General features: G+C 47.6%; 2 protein-coding genes across 20 annotated transcripts in view; one reads left to right on the top strand and one right to left on the bottom strand.

Moving 5' to 3' along the window:
* Positions 1–14,282, bottom strand: part of LOC309516031 (paired box protein Pax-6-like) — a 55,769-nt gene extending 41,487 nt beyond the window's left edge. For 4 of the 18 annotated variants that reach the window (XR_014212742.1, XM_082194514.1, XM_082194506.1 and 1 more), the window contains exons 1-2: positions 13,165–13,358; positions 3,038–3,175 (exon numbers count right to left, since the gene is read on the bottom strand). The gene's annotated coding sequence lies outside the window, so the exon portion shown is untranslated. The other 14 variants (XM_082194516.1, XM_082194518.1, XM_082194522.1 and 11 more) reach the window with 14 other exon arrangements.
* The window catches only part of RCN3 (reticulocalbin 3), a 29,701-nt gene continuing 28,192 nt past the window's right edge, over positions 14,243–15,751 (top strand). For both annotated transcript variants that reach the window (XM_082194480.1, XM_082194481.1), the window contains exon 1: positions 14,243–14,443. In XM_082194480.1, coding sequence (XP_082050606.1) covers positions 14,258–14,443 — 186 coding nt within the window. In that variant the 5' untranslated portion in view covers positions 14,243–14,257. The remainder of the gene's footprint in view (positions 14,444–15,751) is intronic.

Below are 15,751 nucleotides of genomic sequence, written 5' to 3'. Positions count from 1 at the left end.
TTCACTAATATATGCATTCATTTTCTTCACACTTTACCCTGGTGTTTTTGGATACATTGGGCTGGAGACCGCATTGCAAAATTTGGAGAACTGCAAATTGCGAAAGTTCATTGTGTTTCGCTTCATGTTTTGTTGGGGGAAGTGCCAACCCAGTACGTTCACCTTTAATGGGAACTGAATTGAATTTCCCCCCTGTCTTCACCTCTGGGCATGTTAAGAGTGTAGCTGTGGTCTCAGCTGCATTGCAATTTGCAGTGAGCCGAGCTAGTCTGAAAGCAAAGGGTTTCTTTTTTTGCCTTTAAATCCTATGAAACAAATATCCAATGTAAAAGATGTGGGGCTCAGGCTACCTTGGGCTACTCCTGAGCAACACCCATGGTCAGTGATGGCCACTAGCTTAGATAGCTTCAAATGGGGATGAGTCAGATTTCTGTAGGATAAGGCTACTAGCCACAATGGCTAGATGTACCCTTCAGGTTCAGAGGCAGCTTGTCACTGAATAACGCTTGCTGGGAGCAACAACAGGCTATTATTGTTTCTATGCCCTGCCTGCAGGCTTCCAAAGGGCATCTGGCTGGCGTTGGAAATTTAGAAGGCTAGCCTAACTTTGCTTATAAGCCCCATTGAAGTTTGTAGGCCATACTTCTGAGTAGGCATGGTCAGAACTGCCCTGCTGCTGCTGGGGTACCAAATCATGGGGAATATCCCAGAATGCATTGGGCACACCCATCCAGGAACAGGCCACACCTGATATGCACCACCACAGCTTCTCCATGGCACACAATGCAAAAAAACTGACGTGATACACAATAATATCGAAACAGCAGTCACACAAACACCCGCAAAATCCACAGGCTTTCTGCTGCATTGCTGTCTGGGTCCATATTTTAGAATTTAAGGTTTCAATCAGGAAAAAAAGCAAATACAGTGGTGCCCTGCAAGACGAATGCCTCGCAAGACGGAAAACTCGCTAGACGAAAGAGTTTTCCGTTTTGGAGGTGCTTCGCAAAACGAATTTCCTATGGGCTTGCTTCGCAAGACGACAATGTCTTACGAGTTCCTGCTGGTTCCCCCCCCCCTTTTTCTAAGCCGCCAAGCCGCTTATCAGCTGATCTGATCAGCAGATAAGCCGCTAAAAGCCGCTAATAGCGCTAATCCGCTAATCCTTCAATGGGCTTGCTTCGCAAGACGAAAAAACCGCTAGACGAAGAGAATCACAGAACGGATTCCTTTCGTCTTTCGAGGCACCACTGTAACTAGTCTTCAGGATGTATTTATTTGTCGTTCTATTTCCTGCCCAGCCTCCACTACAATCAAGGCAGCAGAGATGGGTTTCCCGGCTGGTCTTTCATCTAGGTACAGGCTGGGTCCAAGCTGCTTAGCTTTGGAGAGATTGGATCTACATCACGGACCCCCCTCCCCCCCCCGGACCATTCTTGGAATTGCCCTTCTCTCCTTTTCTGCTGTGGCAAAGTTATCCTATATCACAGAAGCAGATTCAATAATGCAGAGCCTAGACTATGTGCGCACATATCCAGAATTTAAGTCTGCATCTCGAAGGTCAGCTGGTCCTAGGACTTGACCTCTTTTGAGGGGCAGAATGTGCACAGGAACACACATGCCTTTTTCTTTATATGTGTGTTCCTCACACACAAGCCTTTATTGATGCACTAAATGGTCTGAAGGCAGAGACCATTTAGTGCGTCAATAGTGGTGCCAAGGCAGAAACGCTGCTCAAGCTAAGAAGGAATGGGCCTCATCTGCACCTCCATGAGAGACGATTGGGAGCCCCGTTATCGGTACAAAATCAACAGGCACACCTCAAGGTTTACCTCATGCACGCATTCAGAAACGTAGCACCCTCTTCCATTTAAGCCCCCGCCATGTTGCATGGGCTTGTTATGGCAGCCGCTCTGCACAAACCTATTGCAGATGTTATATAAAGACACAGAGAGACTCCGCCAAAGCCAAAACTTACACAAGTTGCATAATTTTCTCACTGACTTACATGCCTGCCTTCCATCATGTGCAAACATACCCACTGAGGTGATAACAAAATGCTCGCCCGTGTGACACACAAGGGCAACACACACACACACACACACACACACACACACACACCATTTCCGGAAAACACACAACATCCCTTTTATAAGTATACATGGAAACACTCATCTATCCCCACATATATCGTTTAAAAAGTCGTAGGGATTTCACTTTTCAGGTTTCTTGTCTTCTTCCTTCAAACCCCACCTGAAACCCATAGGAGCTCTGGATTCAAGAGTTCCATCTCACAAAGGTACCTCAAAACCCCATACGGCCATTTTCCTCAGAACAGAACCTCTTTCTTCACCCTCAGTTGGGAAGCCGGCCACCCGCTTCCCAACACTTGCACACACAAACTCAACTGTAGCAGTCCACAGTAGCAAGGGTGAGGGTTGCTCCCAGACTGATAAACACACACACCCAAAATGGCTGCCCTCCCTGTCCCATTGCACAGTAATATGGAAGTAAAGGATCCTTTCAGACCTAAGATGAGGAGATTTGGGGAAGGAAAGAGCAGGGTTTGAATTACGGACACAATCAGGAAAAGGTTTGACAGAGCAAAAGTAAGCATGGGGTAAGGGAATCACACAATAACAACATTTTGAGCAGAAACGAAGCATGGGATTTGAGGTTATATAACAGTTCACTTCCTCAAACATATATCCTCCCCACCCCCAGGATCTTGGGGGGCAGCAATGTCTCCCGCAGTCCTAGTCCCTTAAATCAGTTTATCCACTGGATTGAGCTCCATTCTCGCCTTTGTCCCAAGAGTAGTTGCTTCTATACAATCCACAATTCATTCCAAGGTGCTTTGATCCACAACTTATCTGGATGTGTTCGAGTACCAACAAAAAATTCTACCCCAAAACAGCTGCCTTCTCCTGGAAATTCTTTGGTAATTTTTTTGCCAATATTCCACTCCCTTGCCCAGATAACATAGATTGTTTTTATACACAGTAGTCATTAACGTAATTAACATAACCATAATTACCTGGAATCCTCTGGTTCTGAAAACTACAATCAGGCAGAACAGAGCAGAACTTGATGGTAAACAATCAGTGCCTGGCAATATCCGGGTCAGTACCAGTTGCTTGCTTAGTTAGTTAAGAACAAAGTGGGTTCGATCCATCTGCAACGAAAGAAAACATTTGTGAACTGGGGAGAGAAAGCGATATTCTAAAGGGCTGTCATCCTGCACATCGCTTAAATGCCATGAACTGATGGGATTTCACTGGGCTGCATCTCGAGACACTGCCCAAACCCAACCTGGGCTTCATGTTGGATGGAAGAAAGAAAAGGGAAATTGTCCACACACCCAAGAAGGGACTCTATCAAGCTGTCTCGCAGTTCGGGAATCGATGGGTGTTTTGTGCTGCCTCTGTGCTAGGAAATGAGAAAAGCAGTTCGAGAACAGCAGCTTCATCCCACTCTTGCCCCCAGACCTACCACCCTCTTCCCCTGCCCCTCTTTGCCCCGGTACCAAGAGCCAAGTTCCTATCTCGCATGGAAGCTTGCAGGCGTAATTTCCCCAAACCTTCCCCTTGTTTCCCACCTATCCAGTTTTAGTTTCCCTTCCCAGCTTGAGCACCCCGGATTTTTGAGCTTCTTTTCGCGGTACCTGAATCTCAGCAGGATATCCCCTTTGGGTATGTGACTACGACGCACCCTTTGTCTAGGCAGTGTCCATCACATTGTGCCCACTTCCTTCTTCTCCCTTTCACCCAGTGGCCAGGCTACACCCCACCATCGAAACCTATTAGTTTTCACCCCTTCAGTTCCTTACCCTCGCATCGTGTCAGGCACCCCCTCAAATGCCCCTCTTTCCTCCGTGGCTACTTTTAGAAGATCTCGCCCCGGCCTTTGGTCCGTTGCCGTCCAGTTTACATGGCCTCCCAACGGCGAGTTTTTATGCCTCTCTCTCTGTAGCGCCTAATGCCCATATACCCACACGCTCTTGTTTTGGCGCTGAGAATGGCTTTTGGGCGGGCGTTGTACAGGAATAAATATCATTCCTGGGCACTGAGACGGGGGGGTGGTGGTTTGGAGGATAGGGATGCGCCGGGGGGGGGGAGAGAGAGATGCAATGCTGCTGTGACATTTGTGCTAAGTTGTCGTGTCAGATTTGAACTTAATTCCCTCCAATGGATCGGGGGTGGGGGGTGGGAGAGAGCAAAAGAGAGAGAAGTCCCCAGCTATACGACCATGCGCCGTTGCTTGCAGAAATCATAGAGAAGGAGCCTGTCATAGCCGGTCAGGGCTACGGGGGATGGGGAGAGAGGGGGGAAATGGGACAGGCGGCGTAGAGAGAGGCGCGAGCTCCACCTTCAAGTCAAAGGCTGCAGGGGTGGAAAAAATGAGAAGCCAGGAATCTTTGCTCCCAGCCCCTTTCATCTTAGGCCATCAGCCTCTGAGCACCAAGTTCACACAGGCCCCGCTTACTCCAGCCAAATTACAGGGATGGATGGCTCCGTCTAGTTCCAGCCAGCATCAACCTCACACGTGTTGTTTGTTCGTATTAAGCCTCTCTTCTCCCGTTCCCGCAATCTGTGAATTTTTTTAATCCCTACGAAAATTCAGCATTATTGAAAATACATAAATAGATGCATATTTTGTCGCAAAATGTTTGTCGAAATGCATATATTGGCTCCCAACACACACATCTGTTAATGCACTTGGTCCTAAAATACACATTTTTGTATGGTTTCTGAGCCGAAAACTGAATCACAAAATTTAGGGCAGGGTGAAAAAGCCAAAGGGTAACTGTTTTCCGATTCATGTACTAGCCCAGGAGCTGCAAATTAGGTCCGTTTGCTTAAAAATCTGGACTGAGCAACATTCTCCTCTGTCTTGAACTGCCACATAAGCCCCAGAGAATCCGCTCTCATTGAGAACCTAGGAGTCCTTGTTCGCCACTTCTCATACTCAAGTCTTCTAAAGCATGGGGGGGGGGGAATCTCAGACCTGAGGCATCCAGGCCTCTCTGTCTAGCCCTCAAGATGCTCGTTAAGCCACATCCCAGCCTTGCTTCACATCCTCCTTGGGTGTTTTTGCCTAGCTGGAATATGCCCTGAAGTTTGATCATGACTCTTGGTTGCCCGGATGAAGAATACAGAGGCCCATGAGAGTGTGTGTAGAAATAAGCCTACTGCATAAAGGCAGACTAAAGAAACATTCAGTGTCATTCCCAGAGAAACCAGGAGTGCTGATTCCCAACCCTGTGTAATGACCAATTAGGTTCTTTTAATGTACTATTAAAAGATTGTATTAATGTATAATTAGCTTCTTTTAATGCACTATTAAAAAGCAGAGACATCACCTTGCCAACAAAGGTCCATATAGTTAAAGCTATGGTTTTCCCAGTAGTGATGTATGGAAGTGAGAGCTGGACCATAAAGAAGGCTGATCGCCGAAGAATTGATGCTTTTGAATTATGGTGCTGGAGGAGGCTCTTGAGAGTCCCATGGACTGCAAGAAGATCAAACCTAGCCATTCTTAAGGAAATCAGCCCTGAGTGCTCACGGGAAGGACAGATCCTGAAGCTGAGACTCCAATACTTTGGCCACCTCAAGAGAAGAGAAGACTCCCTGGAAAAGACCCTGATGTTGGGAAAGATGGAGGGCACAAGGAGAACGGGACGGCAGAGGACGAGATGGTTGGACAGTGTTCTCAAAGCTACCAGCATGACTTTGACCAAACTGCGGGAGGCAGTGGAAGACAGGAGTGCCTGGTGTGCTCTGGTCCATGGGGTCACGAAGAGTTGGACACGACTAAACAACAACAATGTACTATGCCCTGATCTTCATTCAGACAACCAACAAGCTAGACCAGATTCTATTTCAGCCAGAGACCCAAGGGAAGATTTTGCTCTCGTCCTACTCTTCCATCCATAAATCTCAGTCCCAAATAAAAGCTGGGGCAGAAGGAACAAGTCCTTAGGGCCTTAGGAGAGCAGTGAAGGCTACTGGATTTGATTGAGAAGAGCCAGAGATCCGTGACTTAGCCTAAGGGAGACGACAGGCAGGTAAGCGCGGTGGGGCAGGGATTCAAGATGAAAGACAGAAATTGCGGGTCAAGCAGCAGCAACAGATCACAACTAATTAGCTTGAGCAAAAGGGAGGAAATGAATGGGACGGGGAAAATCAGGTCAGGACTAAACACCTTGAGAAAGGAAAAGCCGTGCTAAATCAGACGTAATGTGTAGCATCCAAATTCCATAAAATGATTTACCAGATGCCTCTGGGAAGCCTGTAACTAGGACCCTCCTCAGTGCTCCCTCTAGCAACTAGAAATCAGTGGCAGATTGCCTCTGAAGATGCAGTATCTATGAGAACATAAGAGCAGTCCTGTTGGATCAGGCTGAAAGCCCATCTAGTCCAGCATCTTGTTCTTACAGCTACTAATAGAGCCATACTGTCTCCAACAGCGAAGATAGTATATACAGTACATGGGCCAACAGTGTGATGCGGCAGCTAAAAAAGCCAATGCAATTCTGGGCTGCATCAATAGGAGTATAGCATCTAGATCAAGGGAAGTAATAGTGCCGCTGTATTCTGCTCTGGTCAGACCTCACCTGGAGTACTGTGTCCAGTTCTGGGCACCACAGTTCAAGAAGGACACTGACAAACTGGAACGTGTCCAGAGGAGGGCAGCCAAAATGGTCAAAGGCCTGGAAACGATGTCTTATGAGGAACGGCTAAGGGAGCTGGGCATGTTTAGCCTGGAGAAGAGGAGGTTAAGGTGTGATATGATAGCCATGTTCAAATATATAAAAGGATGTCATATAGAGGAGGGAGAAAGGTTGTTTTCTGCTGCTCCAGAGAAGCGGACACGGAGCAATGGATCCAAACTACAAGAAATAAGATTCCACCTAAACATTAGGAAGAACTTCCTGACAGTAAGAGCTGTTTGACAGTGGAATTTGCTGCCAAGGAGTGTGGTGGAGTCTCCTACTTTGGAGGTCTTTAAGCAGAGGCTTGACAACCATATGTCAGGAGTGCTCTGATGGTGTTTTCTGCTTGGCAGGGGGTTGGACTCGATGGCCCTTGTGGTCTATTCCAACTCTATGATTCTATGATTCTAGTAGCTATCATGGCTGGTAGCCATCCATTTTGACTAACAATCACTGATGTTAAACAAAACAAGCAAGAAGAGAGGCAAAGCAGAATGGGTCAGAGCACTGGGTCAGAACATACCAACTTGCAACTAAAGAACAGAAACAGCAATCCAGTTGGGTCAAGGCTGGAAAATCTGTGAGAGGCGAAAGGAAGGAAGATAGCCTACAGCAGGATTTCCCAAGCTTGGGTCTCCGGCTGCTGTTGGACTACAACTCCCATCATCCTTAGCCAGTGGGACCAGGGATGATGGGAATTGTAGTCAAAAAACAGCTGGAAAACCTGGCCTACAGGAAAAGGGTTGGTCTGGGAAACAAGCCGAAGAAGAAAAGAGTAGGCAATTAGACAGGACTCTGTTAGGGATGCGGGAGCAATCTGACTTCGTACTTTAATAAGAAACTACTGAATTCATATGTCTCATACCAGTACATGAACCACAACACAGCTATCCTTTGAAACCTCCCTTTCTTGCAAATATCCAAGAAAAAGGCCTTAAAAATAACCCATCAATGGTTCTTGACTCCAGTCCGCTCTCCTATTTGTTGGGGAGAATGCAATGAAAGAGGGACTTATTGGTGCACGTGGTAGTCTTGAAAACATGTACACAAATTTTAGAAAGAGGTAATGAAGGAAGTTTTGGGAATAATAGGTGTACCGTCAACTTTAACTTCCAAGCTGTGTCTTTTATCAATTTTTGATCGGACTTCATATGGAAACAACTTATAATTTTTCTAATAACAGCTGCTCGTTTGACAGTAGCACAGGACTGGAAGGAATCTTTGGGTTTTTTCATTAGCTATTTGGTTCAATACAGTAATATTTATTATTATTTCTGGGAGATTGGCATAGTTAAGGCTATCTCATGGTGCCTTCATTTAGTGGCCTCCATTTAGTGGCCATGTGTTACTAATAATGACAGGCCAATTACAGGGATGGCAAATCCCAATGAAATATGGCTTTATTTGCTGCTCATAACATTTGCTTTGCATTATTTCTGTATCAGGTCAGTTTTTGTTATAGCATATAATTCACTGAGTGCTTTATGAGATAATGTCTGTGAACCCTGTTGCTTTTGTACAGCTGGTCCCCCCCTTTTTATTTTATTTCATATTTTAAATTGGATAGTAACTTTAACGTCATCATAAAATCTTAAAAAATGAAAATTGTACTTATCTGAATTTTGTGTTACACCTCCCTAACCGATTCGTACAAAAATGCATATATTAGGGGGAAGATGAGCACAACCTTTTGCATTTGGAGAAAATACCACAAAAAATGCATTAGGGAAAGCTGCAAAAATGTGTAAATTAGTCAAAGTTTGGCACAAAAATGTGTGTATTGGGATAAATTTGCACTAAATTCTAATTGATTTTCATATGGATTAAAAAATAATAATTGCAAATTCTCATGGAAATGTGGGGAACTGAAATCAAAACTGGATAAATGAGAAACAGAGAAAGTGAAGTTGACAGATTTATCCATCCCTATTTGGGAACAGCACATAAGGACCCAGTAGCCCAAAACCAGCAATAATGGTGATGATGGGTTAAGACCAAAGAACCTACAAGAGAGAAAAGGGAGTCAGGAGATGGTCCAAACAGCCCAAGTGGGAGAGGAGACCTTGTAATTCTCATTAGCACTGGGTCAGAATTTAATGATGAACCCTGTGGGGACAAATGGAAAGAATATGCTTAAGAGCTACGGAAGGAATCACGAAGAAGCAATAATCTCCCTAAAACCGATCAGCGGTAAGGAAAGTGGGGGACATCATGGCATGTTATTTGGGAAGGAAGAGCACAAACAACGAAGACAGGAATGCTTGCTGTATATTGAAACGAAAAGAAAACAGGTAAGATGCAAATGATGGATATTCTCAGCACGGTGTTTATTTATTACATTCAAATCCCCCACCTTCCCTGAAAAGTGCTCCACCATTTTATCCTCAGAACAACCCTGTGAGAGGTAGGTTAAGCCGAGAGACAGTGGCTGGCCCAAGGTCACCCAGCAGGCTTTATGGCTGACTAGGGATTTGAACCCAAGTCTCCCAGGTCCTAACCCAACAGCCTAACCACTATGCCACATTTGTTTTAAAATAGGATATTTTATATGACCATGCAGTGGTACCTTGGATTAAGAACTTAATTCGTTCTGGAGGTCCGTTCTTAACCTGAAACTGTTCTTAACCTGAGGTACCACTTTAGCTAATGGGGCCTCCCGCTGACGCTGCACCATTTCTGTTCTCATCCTGAAGCAAAGTTCTTAACCCGAGGTACTATTTCTGGGTTAGCGGAGTCTGTAATCTATAACCTGAAGCGTCTGTAACCCAAGGTACCACTGTATATGATTTAAAGGTATACTGTAGGTAGGGACTTTAGGCAAATGATGTATTTTAAAGTTTTGGTATGAAATAACGATAATGATAATGAGCCGCAGGACTGAACAGCACTGAAGAGGGCTCATCAGAGCGGATGGTTTTGGGCGGCGGAAAACAACAGTGTCCTGGGGTCAGGACTGAGAAGCCCAAATGAGAGGATGCAGGCAGTTATCACATCAGGACCAAGCAGAGAAAAGAGAAAGAGCATCCTGGGCATTTTGGCAGAGACCATCACTGCGAGGCTAAAACTGAGGGAGTAAAAAAAAAACAACGGGGCTCTCTAGCAATCCGAAGGGACCTCGTGGTGCACAGCATAACTGGAAGCATCTCTGTGAAGAGAAGGAAGAAGAGAAGAGAAGGCTGTCCACATGGCGGCCCGGGGAGTCGGAAGGGTGGGAGGGGGGGCAAGCTAAGTACAAATTTCTGTTGCTGCGACACGCCGTCAATTAAAAATGCAAAGCAGATTGACTCATGTGTGAAGGGGGCCTGGGGGGAGCCAGGGACTGTCAGGCCCGATCTATCTGCCTGGCGACACACACGGTTGTAGGGTGGGTGGGTGGAAGTGGCATGGGGAAAGGGGTGGGCGAGAGGATGCCTGGAGGGAACGGATTGCCGAGGAAGTCTGGAGCACAGAGTCCCTCGCGCTTCTGCTCCTTCTGCACGCACCGCCGCCACCCCCTTGAGAAATGCAAAAGCAAACCATCTCCAAATCTATCGGGGCCTGGACTCCCCGAGTCCCAGATATTTCTTTGGGTCCAGTTACGGGTTATGGAGGCTTCAGGACACCTTGCGGTGCTGCTTAGGCACCCATACTTGGCTCTGCAGAATATATCCCCCCCCCGCCAATAAGCCTCAGCCTGCCCCCACGGTGAATTGGGGGAGCCGGCACATCCCCTGCCTTGACTCCCTGTCCTTCGCTGCTCTCCCTTGCCCCCTCCCCTCAGCTCCTTCGCTTCCGATTATCTCCTGCCACTGACAGGGCCCTGATTTCGTTAATTGCGACTTTAAGGTGGTTCTGTTCAAAGGCATGCTTTTACCCCGGCTAATGCATCTCAAGGCTGCCCCAGAAATAGCAGTTTGGACGGGGTGTGTGTGTGTATCTGTGTGTGTGGATTTGGTTAGCAGAAAATCCTCAGCCACATCCCTTGAGGCCAGAGATGGAGAGAGAAAGAAGGAGTTTTAACAGTAGCCAGTGATTTCCATAGGTCCAGGTTCAGAAATATGAAACAAGAGCCACAACTAGATACGGAGGGGTGTCATACGGTGAGGGCCAGACAGGAAAAAGGAGGGCCACAAGGCTGAATGGCAGCAAACAGGCCTCTTTGGGGAAATCTGGTGGAGAATGGAGCTGGAAATATTTCCTTGCGTTGCTTCCACACCGCCCCCCTCCCCACGTCAAGGAACCTCCAAGCAGAGGCCAATGCAAGGTGGCACCCATTGCTGGCTGTCACAAGGCCTGAGCCCTCCCCCCAAACCAGATCCTTAGCACGTGTCACTTCGATGTGAGGCAGGGGCTGGGCTGGGGCGATCCAGCGCGGCGGAGCGAGCTGCCGCTGCCCTCCCCCAACCATCTCTCAGGGTCCAGGAGAGTGGGGTGTGTGTGTTGGGGTGCCAAGCACGTCAAATCAAAGGGATTGGAAAATACATCTCTCCCCATCACCCACCCCCGAGGCTTTCTCTACCGTTCTGCTAGTGTGCCCCTCTCCTTCAGCCTTTGCCAACCTGGTGCCCTCTCCAGTTGAGTTGTAGCCCAAAACATCAGGAGGCCTGCAGTTTGGGAAAGGCTGCTCTAACGGGAGCCATGGGCTGGCCGAAATCCCAAGCTTGGGGTCGTGGGACCCACCCCCAGGGCTGGCCCGATACATTTTGCACAGCAGCAAACAGTACCCGCCTGTGCCAGTTAAGGCTCGCCATGTTACTTTAGCACCCTAGGGAGAAAACCCCACACCTCTTGCCTTTGAAATAAGAATACATTCATAGTAAACAAATAATCAGGGCATCTAAAAGTCAGTTCCCCGAAGCAACTATCTTGGGGTGTTGCTAGGTCCTTGAAAGCCTCTCTGGGCAAAGGCACATATTTGCACAAGCTAATACAGTGGTGCCTCGCAAGACGAAATTAATTCGTTCCGCAAGTTTTTTCTTCTTGCGAGTTTTTCGTCTTGCGAAGCACGGTTTCCCATAGGAATGCATTGAAAATCAATCAATGCGTTCCTATGGAGACCGTCCAGGGACAGAGGGGAATGGCCGCGCGCCTTCCCCTCTGTCCCCTCTTTTGAAGCAAGGGGCGGAGGGGAGAAGATCGCTTCTCCCCGTTGCAGCCCCTTGGTTCAAAAGGGGTCCGGGGACAGAGGGGAATGGCCGCGCGCCTTCCCCTCTGTCCCCGGAGATTGCGGGGCTGGCAACGGGGAGAAGCGATCTTCTCCCCGCCGCCCCTTGCTTCAAAAGAGGTCCGGGGTGCGGGGGCAAGCTTCGTTTTGCGAAGCAAGCCCATAGGGAAATTCGTCTTGCGAAGCAACTCGAAAACGAAAAAACCTTTCGTCTTGCGAGTTTTTCGTCTCGCGAGGCGTTCGTCTTGCGGGGCACCACTGTATAGACATATCGTTGCAAATTTAGGCCAACCTTTTTGGGGAGGGAAGGAAATGACTTCTGATGAATTATGGGGTCCCCATTTGGCCCCAAACCAGCTTCTCACCAAAGGACACAAGGACACAGACAAGGTTTCTGGGGGAGCACGGTGCAAACAGACCAAGGTCAAACATAGGGAAGTTGTATAAGTCAGCCATACGTCTGGAATTTCCCAGGCATATTTGGGATTCATCTTTTGGAAATAAGTGTCTGGGTAGAATTTCCTAAAATCGGTTAAAATGTCCAGGAAAACCCAGACGTATGACAACCCATGTCAGAAGTGTAGGTTTTTCAGCAAATTTCCTTTAAAAATAGCTAGAAAAAAATCTCAACAACTTTTGTGTCCAGATTTTTACTTTTTGAAATATGGCAACCCTAAACTAGGCTTGAGAGGCAAGGTCAAGAAACCATTTAAGGTCTATTTTTTGCTGAGTAATTCACAAAGTACAACACAGTAAGGGTGGCAAAACTAGAGTCAGCTACAAGAAGCCGGAGGCCTGTTGTTTCAAGGCACTGGAAGGCTCAAGAAGAAGGCCTTAAATACAGTGGTGCCTCGCAAGACGAAAATAATCCATTCTGCGAGTCTCTTCGTCTAGCGGTTTTTTCGTCTTGCGAAGCAACCCTATTAGCGGATTAGCGCTATTAGCCGTTTAGCGGCTATTAAAGGCTTAGCGGCTTAGCGGCTAAAAGGCTATTAGCGGCTTAGCGGCTTAGAAAAAGGGGGGAAAGGGAAAAAATCGCAAGACTCGCAAGACGTTTTCGTCTTGCGAAGCAAGCCCATAGGGAAATTCGTCTTGCGAAGCGCATTGAAAAACGGAAAACCCTTTCGTCTAGCGGGTTTTTCGTCTTGCGAGGCATTCGTCTTGTGGGGCACCCCTGTACTCCAGTTTCCTACACTGGGCCCTAACCACCACTGCTGGCAGTGAAGAGGTTATTAGGGCTTGCTTACTCACAAGTAGACCCCTTCCTCACAAGTAACCTGATGACTCTAGATCCCAATACACATACTGTGCTGTTGCTCTTTGGCTTGGAGCTAAAGCTTCTGGAGTCCTCATTCTCAAGGCCTGGGGGGGCAACTCCACCTCCTCTTCTGACATTTCCAGAGCTTCTTCCTCGGGTATCAACACAGTCCTGCCTGCTCCTCTGGCTCCTTGACCTGCGGGGTTCATCCTACGAGGAAACCTACTCCATACCTGGCACCAGGTCAGGGCTAAAAAGGGCAGCAACCGGCCATGTGTTTTAAATGCACCGTGCGTAGGCAGTCCCCGTTACAGAGCTTCAGTGTTACTTTCCTATTTCTAAAATGGTGCAAATGTTTTCAGGAGCGGCTTTTTGATTGCTTAAGCTCTTGACGATAATATAAGACGAAGCATGCCTGACTAACTTCCTCGCATTTGCACATAAGGCCTTTTTCAGCTTTGCAATGGATTATGGGATATTGCTTTATTTGATATAAGTTGTTTATTGCGACTTTTTTGTATTGGATCAGATTGCTGTGAGGCGTGTGGTCTTTGCTGCCTGGTTTGTTGTTTCCTCAGCTTGTAAACTGCCTTGTGTGTTTAGAAAGGCGCTATACAAACTAAAAGGGAAATAAATGAGAAACTGAGAGGAAGCAAAACGAGCCTATTTACGCACCTCCACCCTTGACTCACATTTCTGCCTCAGGGGCGTAGCCGGGGGGGGCAGGGAACAGCAGCTCCCTCCCAAAAAAATCAATTAAAATACATAGTAAACTGAGGATTTGCTCCCCGCCCCAACAAAAGGCCTGCCCCCCCTTAATAAAAATCCTGGCTATGCCCATGCTCTGCCTTGCTACACTTTCTTAACATGCCCCTCCCCTCCCCTGGTCAATTTAATCCCCACAAATTTTGAGCTTTGTCCAATTTGTGCTCCAGGCAACCTAGTTTCTCCTCCTTTGCTATACACACACAAACCCAGAAATCCCCCCCCAAGCAAAGTCTGAATTCTGTTGCTGGAAATTTCCACACCTGCCCTGTGGGCCATGGGCTGATCCTGCCCGGGGCTGGCCCAGAAAATGCAGCTGAAGTGAGGGCACACGGCAAGGGGGGAAAGGGAAGGATATCTTTCCAGCCTGAAGCGGATGCCATCAGCTGGTGTCGAAGACCCCTTGGGAAAGCTTGGCAAGAGCATGCCAGATGGCGCCCTGCCCTCCACGTCCCCACTCTCGGTAGGAATGGAACGGGACCGCAGAACCAGATGGGAAGGAGCGGCGGGCATGGGAGCAGCCAAGAGAGTTGAGACGAGGAACAGCACATCCGGGGATGAGGTGGGGTGGGAAGCTGCGCTGTGGGTCGGGGAGGGGGAGTTGGGAAGCGAGTTAAAAGCAACTGTGATAGGAATTTTATGGTCTTAGATATATGGTGATGTTCATAAGCGTACCAACCAAGCACATGCATAGATCAGCACAGGAAGGCCAACCTGGAACCATTTTGATTCCTAAACTGACCAAATCTTTTCTCTGCAAGGTCAAAATGGAAAAGCCTCCCCGTTGTCTTTTCCTTCACAAATCCTGTCTTAAGGGTATGTCTGTGTGTGAGTAGGGTGTGAGCCTGTGACTTGGCCGAGGAACTAAGTATTTATCATTACAAAAGACTGGCCAGGCTACCCAGGAAATCCAATCAAGTAACCTGCCAGACAGGAGATAAACAAAAACAGGAGGAAAACAATATTAAAATTTCTATTTTGGACCGCCTTTTCTGTGATGTATGTATGATGTTTCTGGGGGTGGTCTTGATCTACAGGGTGCCAATTTCAAAAGTCTTTATAAGGCCTTGCACACCATTTTTCTGGGTCCTTCCTCTCTCCTGCAAGTGAGGGGAGCACCGTGTTGCAACAGTTCAATAAAGGCCAAGCCTACAGGCTGCTGTTTTGCTCCAAGTAATCCTGGTTGGTGTCTTTGTTTTTGTCCAAGGGAGCCCTCAGATTTTTCCGTTAACACAACCAAACAGAGGAGATGGAAACAGAGGACGCGGCCTCACACCAAAGGCAGACCATCTGTCCCCATTAGGCTCACTGTTGCATGCACCAACCAGCAGCAGACCTCTGAGGTTTCAGGCAGAGGCCTTCCTTAGCCTTATGCAGAGATGCCCTATGCGGCCTAGGACCCATGTACCCACGGGACCGCCTCTCCTGGTATGCCCCGCGAAGGACCTTAAAGTCCACAAATGACAACACCTTGGAGGTCCCAAGTCACAAGGTGGTTAGATTGGCCTCAGCTAGGGCCAGGGCCTTTTCAGTACTGGCCCCAACTTGGTGGAACGCTCTGTCACAAGAGACTAGGGCCCTGCAGGACTTGACATCTTTCCACAGGGCCTGCAAGACAGAGCTGTTCCGCCTGGCCTTTGGTTTGGACCCAGTCTAACCCTTATGTCTTCCCTCCCCTTTCGGTTTTGATCTATGGGCTACTTTTAAAATGAGGCTGCGTTTTAAATTGCATTTTAACCTGTATTTTAAATCGCCCCCCCCATTATATTTCTATTGTAATTTTATTGGTGTTAGCCACCCTGAGCCCGGCTCTGGCCGGGGAGGGCAGGGTATAAATAAAATTTTTTATTATTAAGGGTTGAACCTGTGA

The sequence above is a fragment of the Podarcis vaucheri genome (genome assembly GCF_965113315.1).
Source record: "Podarcis vaucheri genome assembly, chromosome: 13".
Classification (NCBI taxonomy): Eukaryota; Metazoa; Chordata; class Lepidosauria; order Squamata; family Lacertidae; genus Podarcis; species Podarcis vaucheri.
This window is presented reverse-complemented; position numbering and strand designations above follow the sequence as displayed.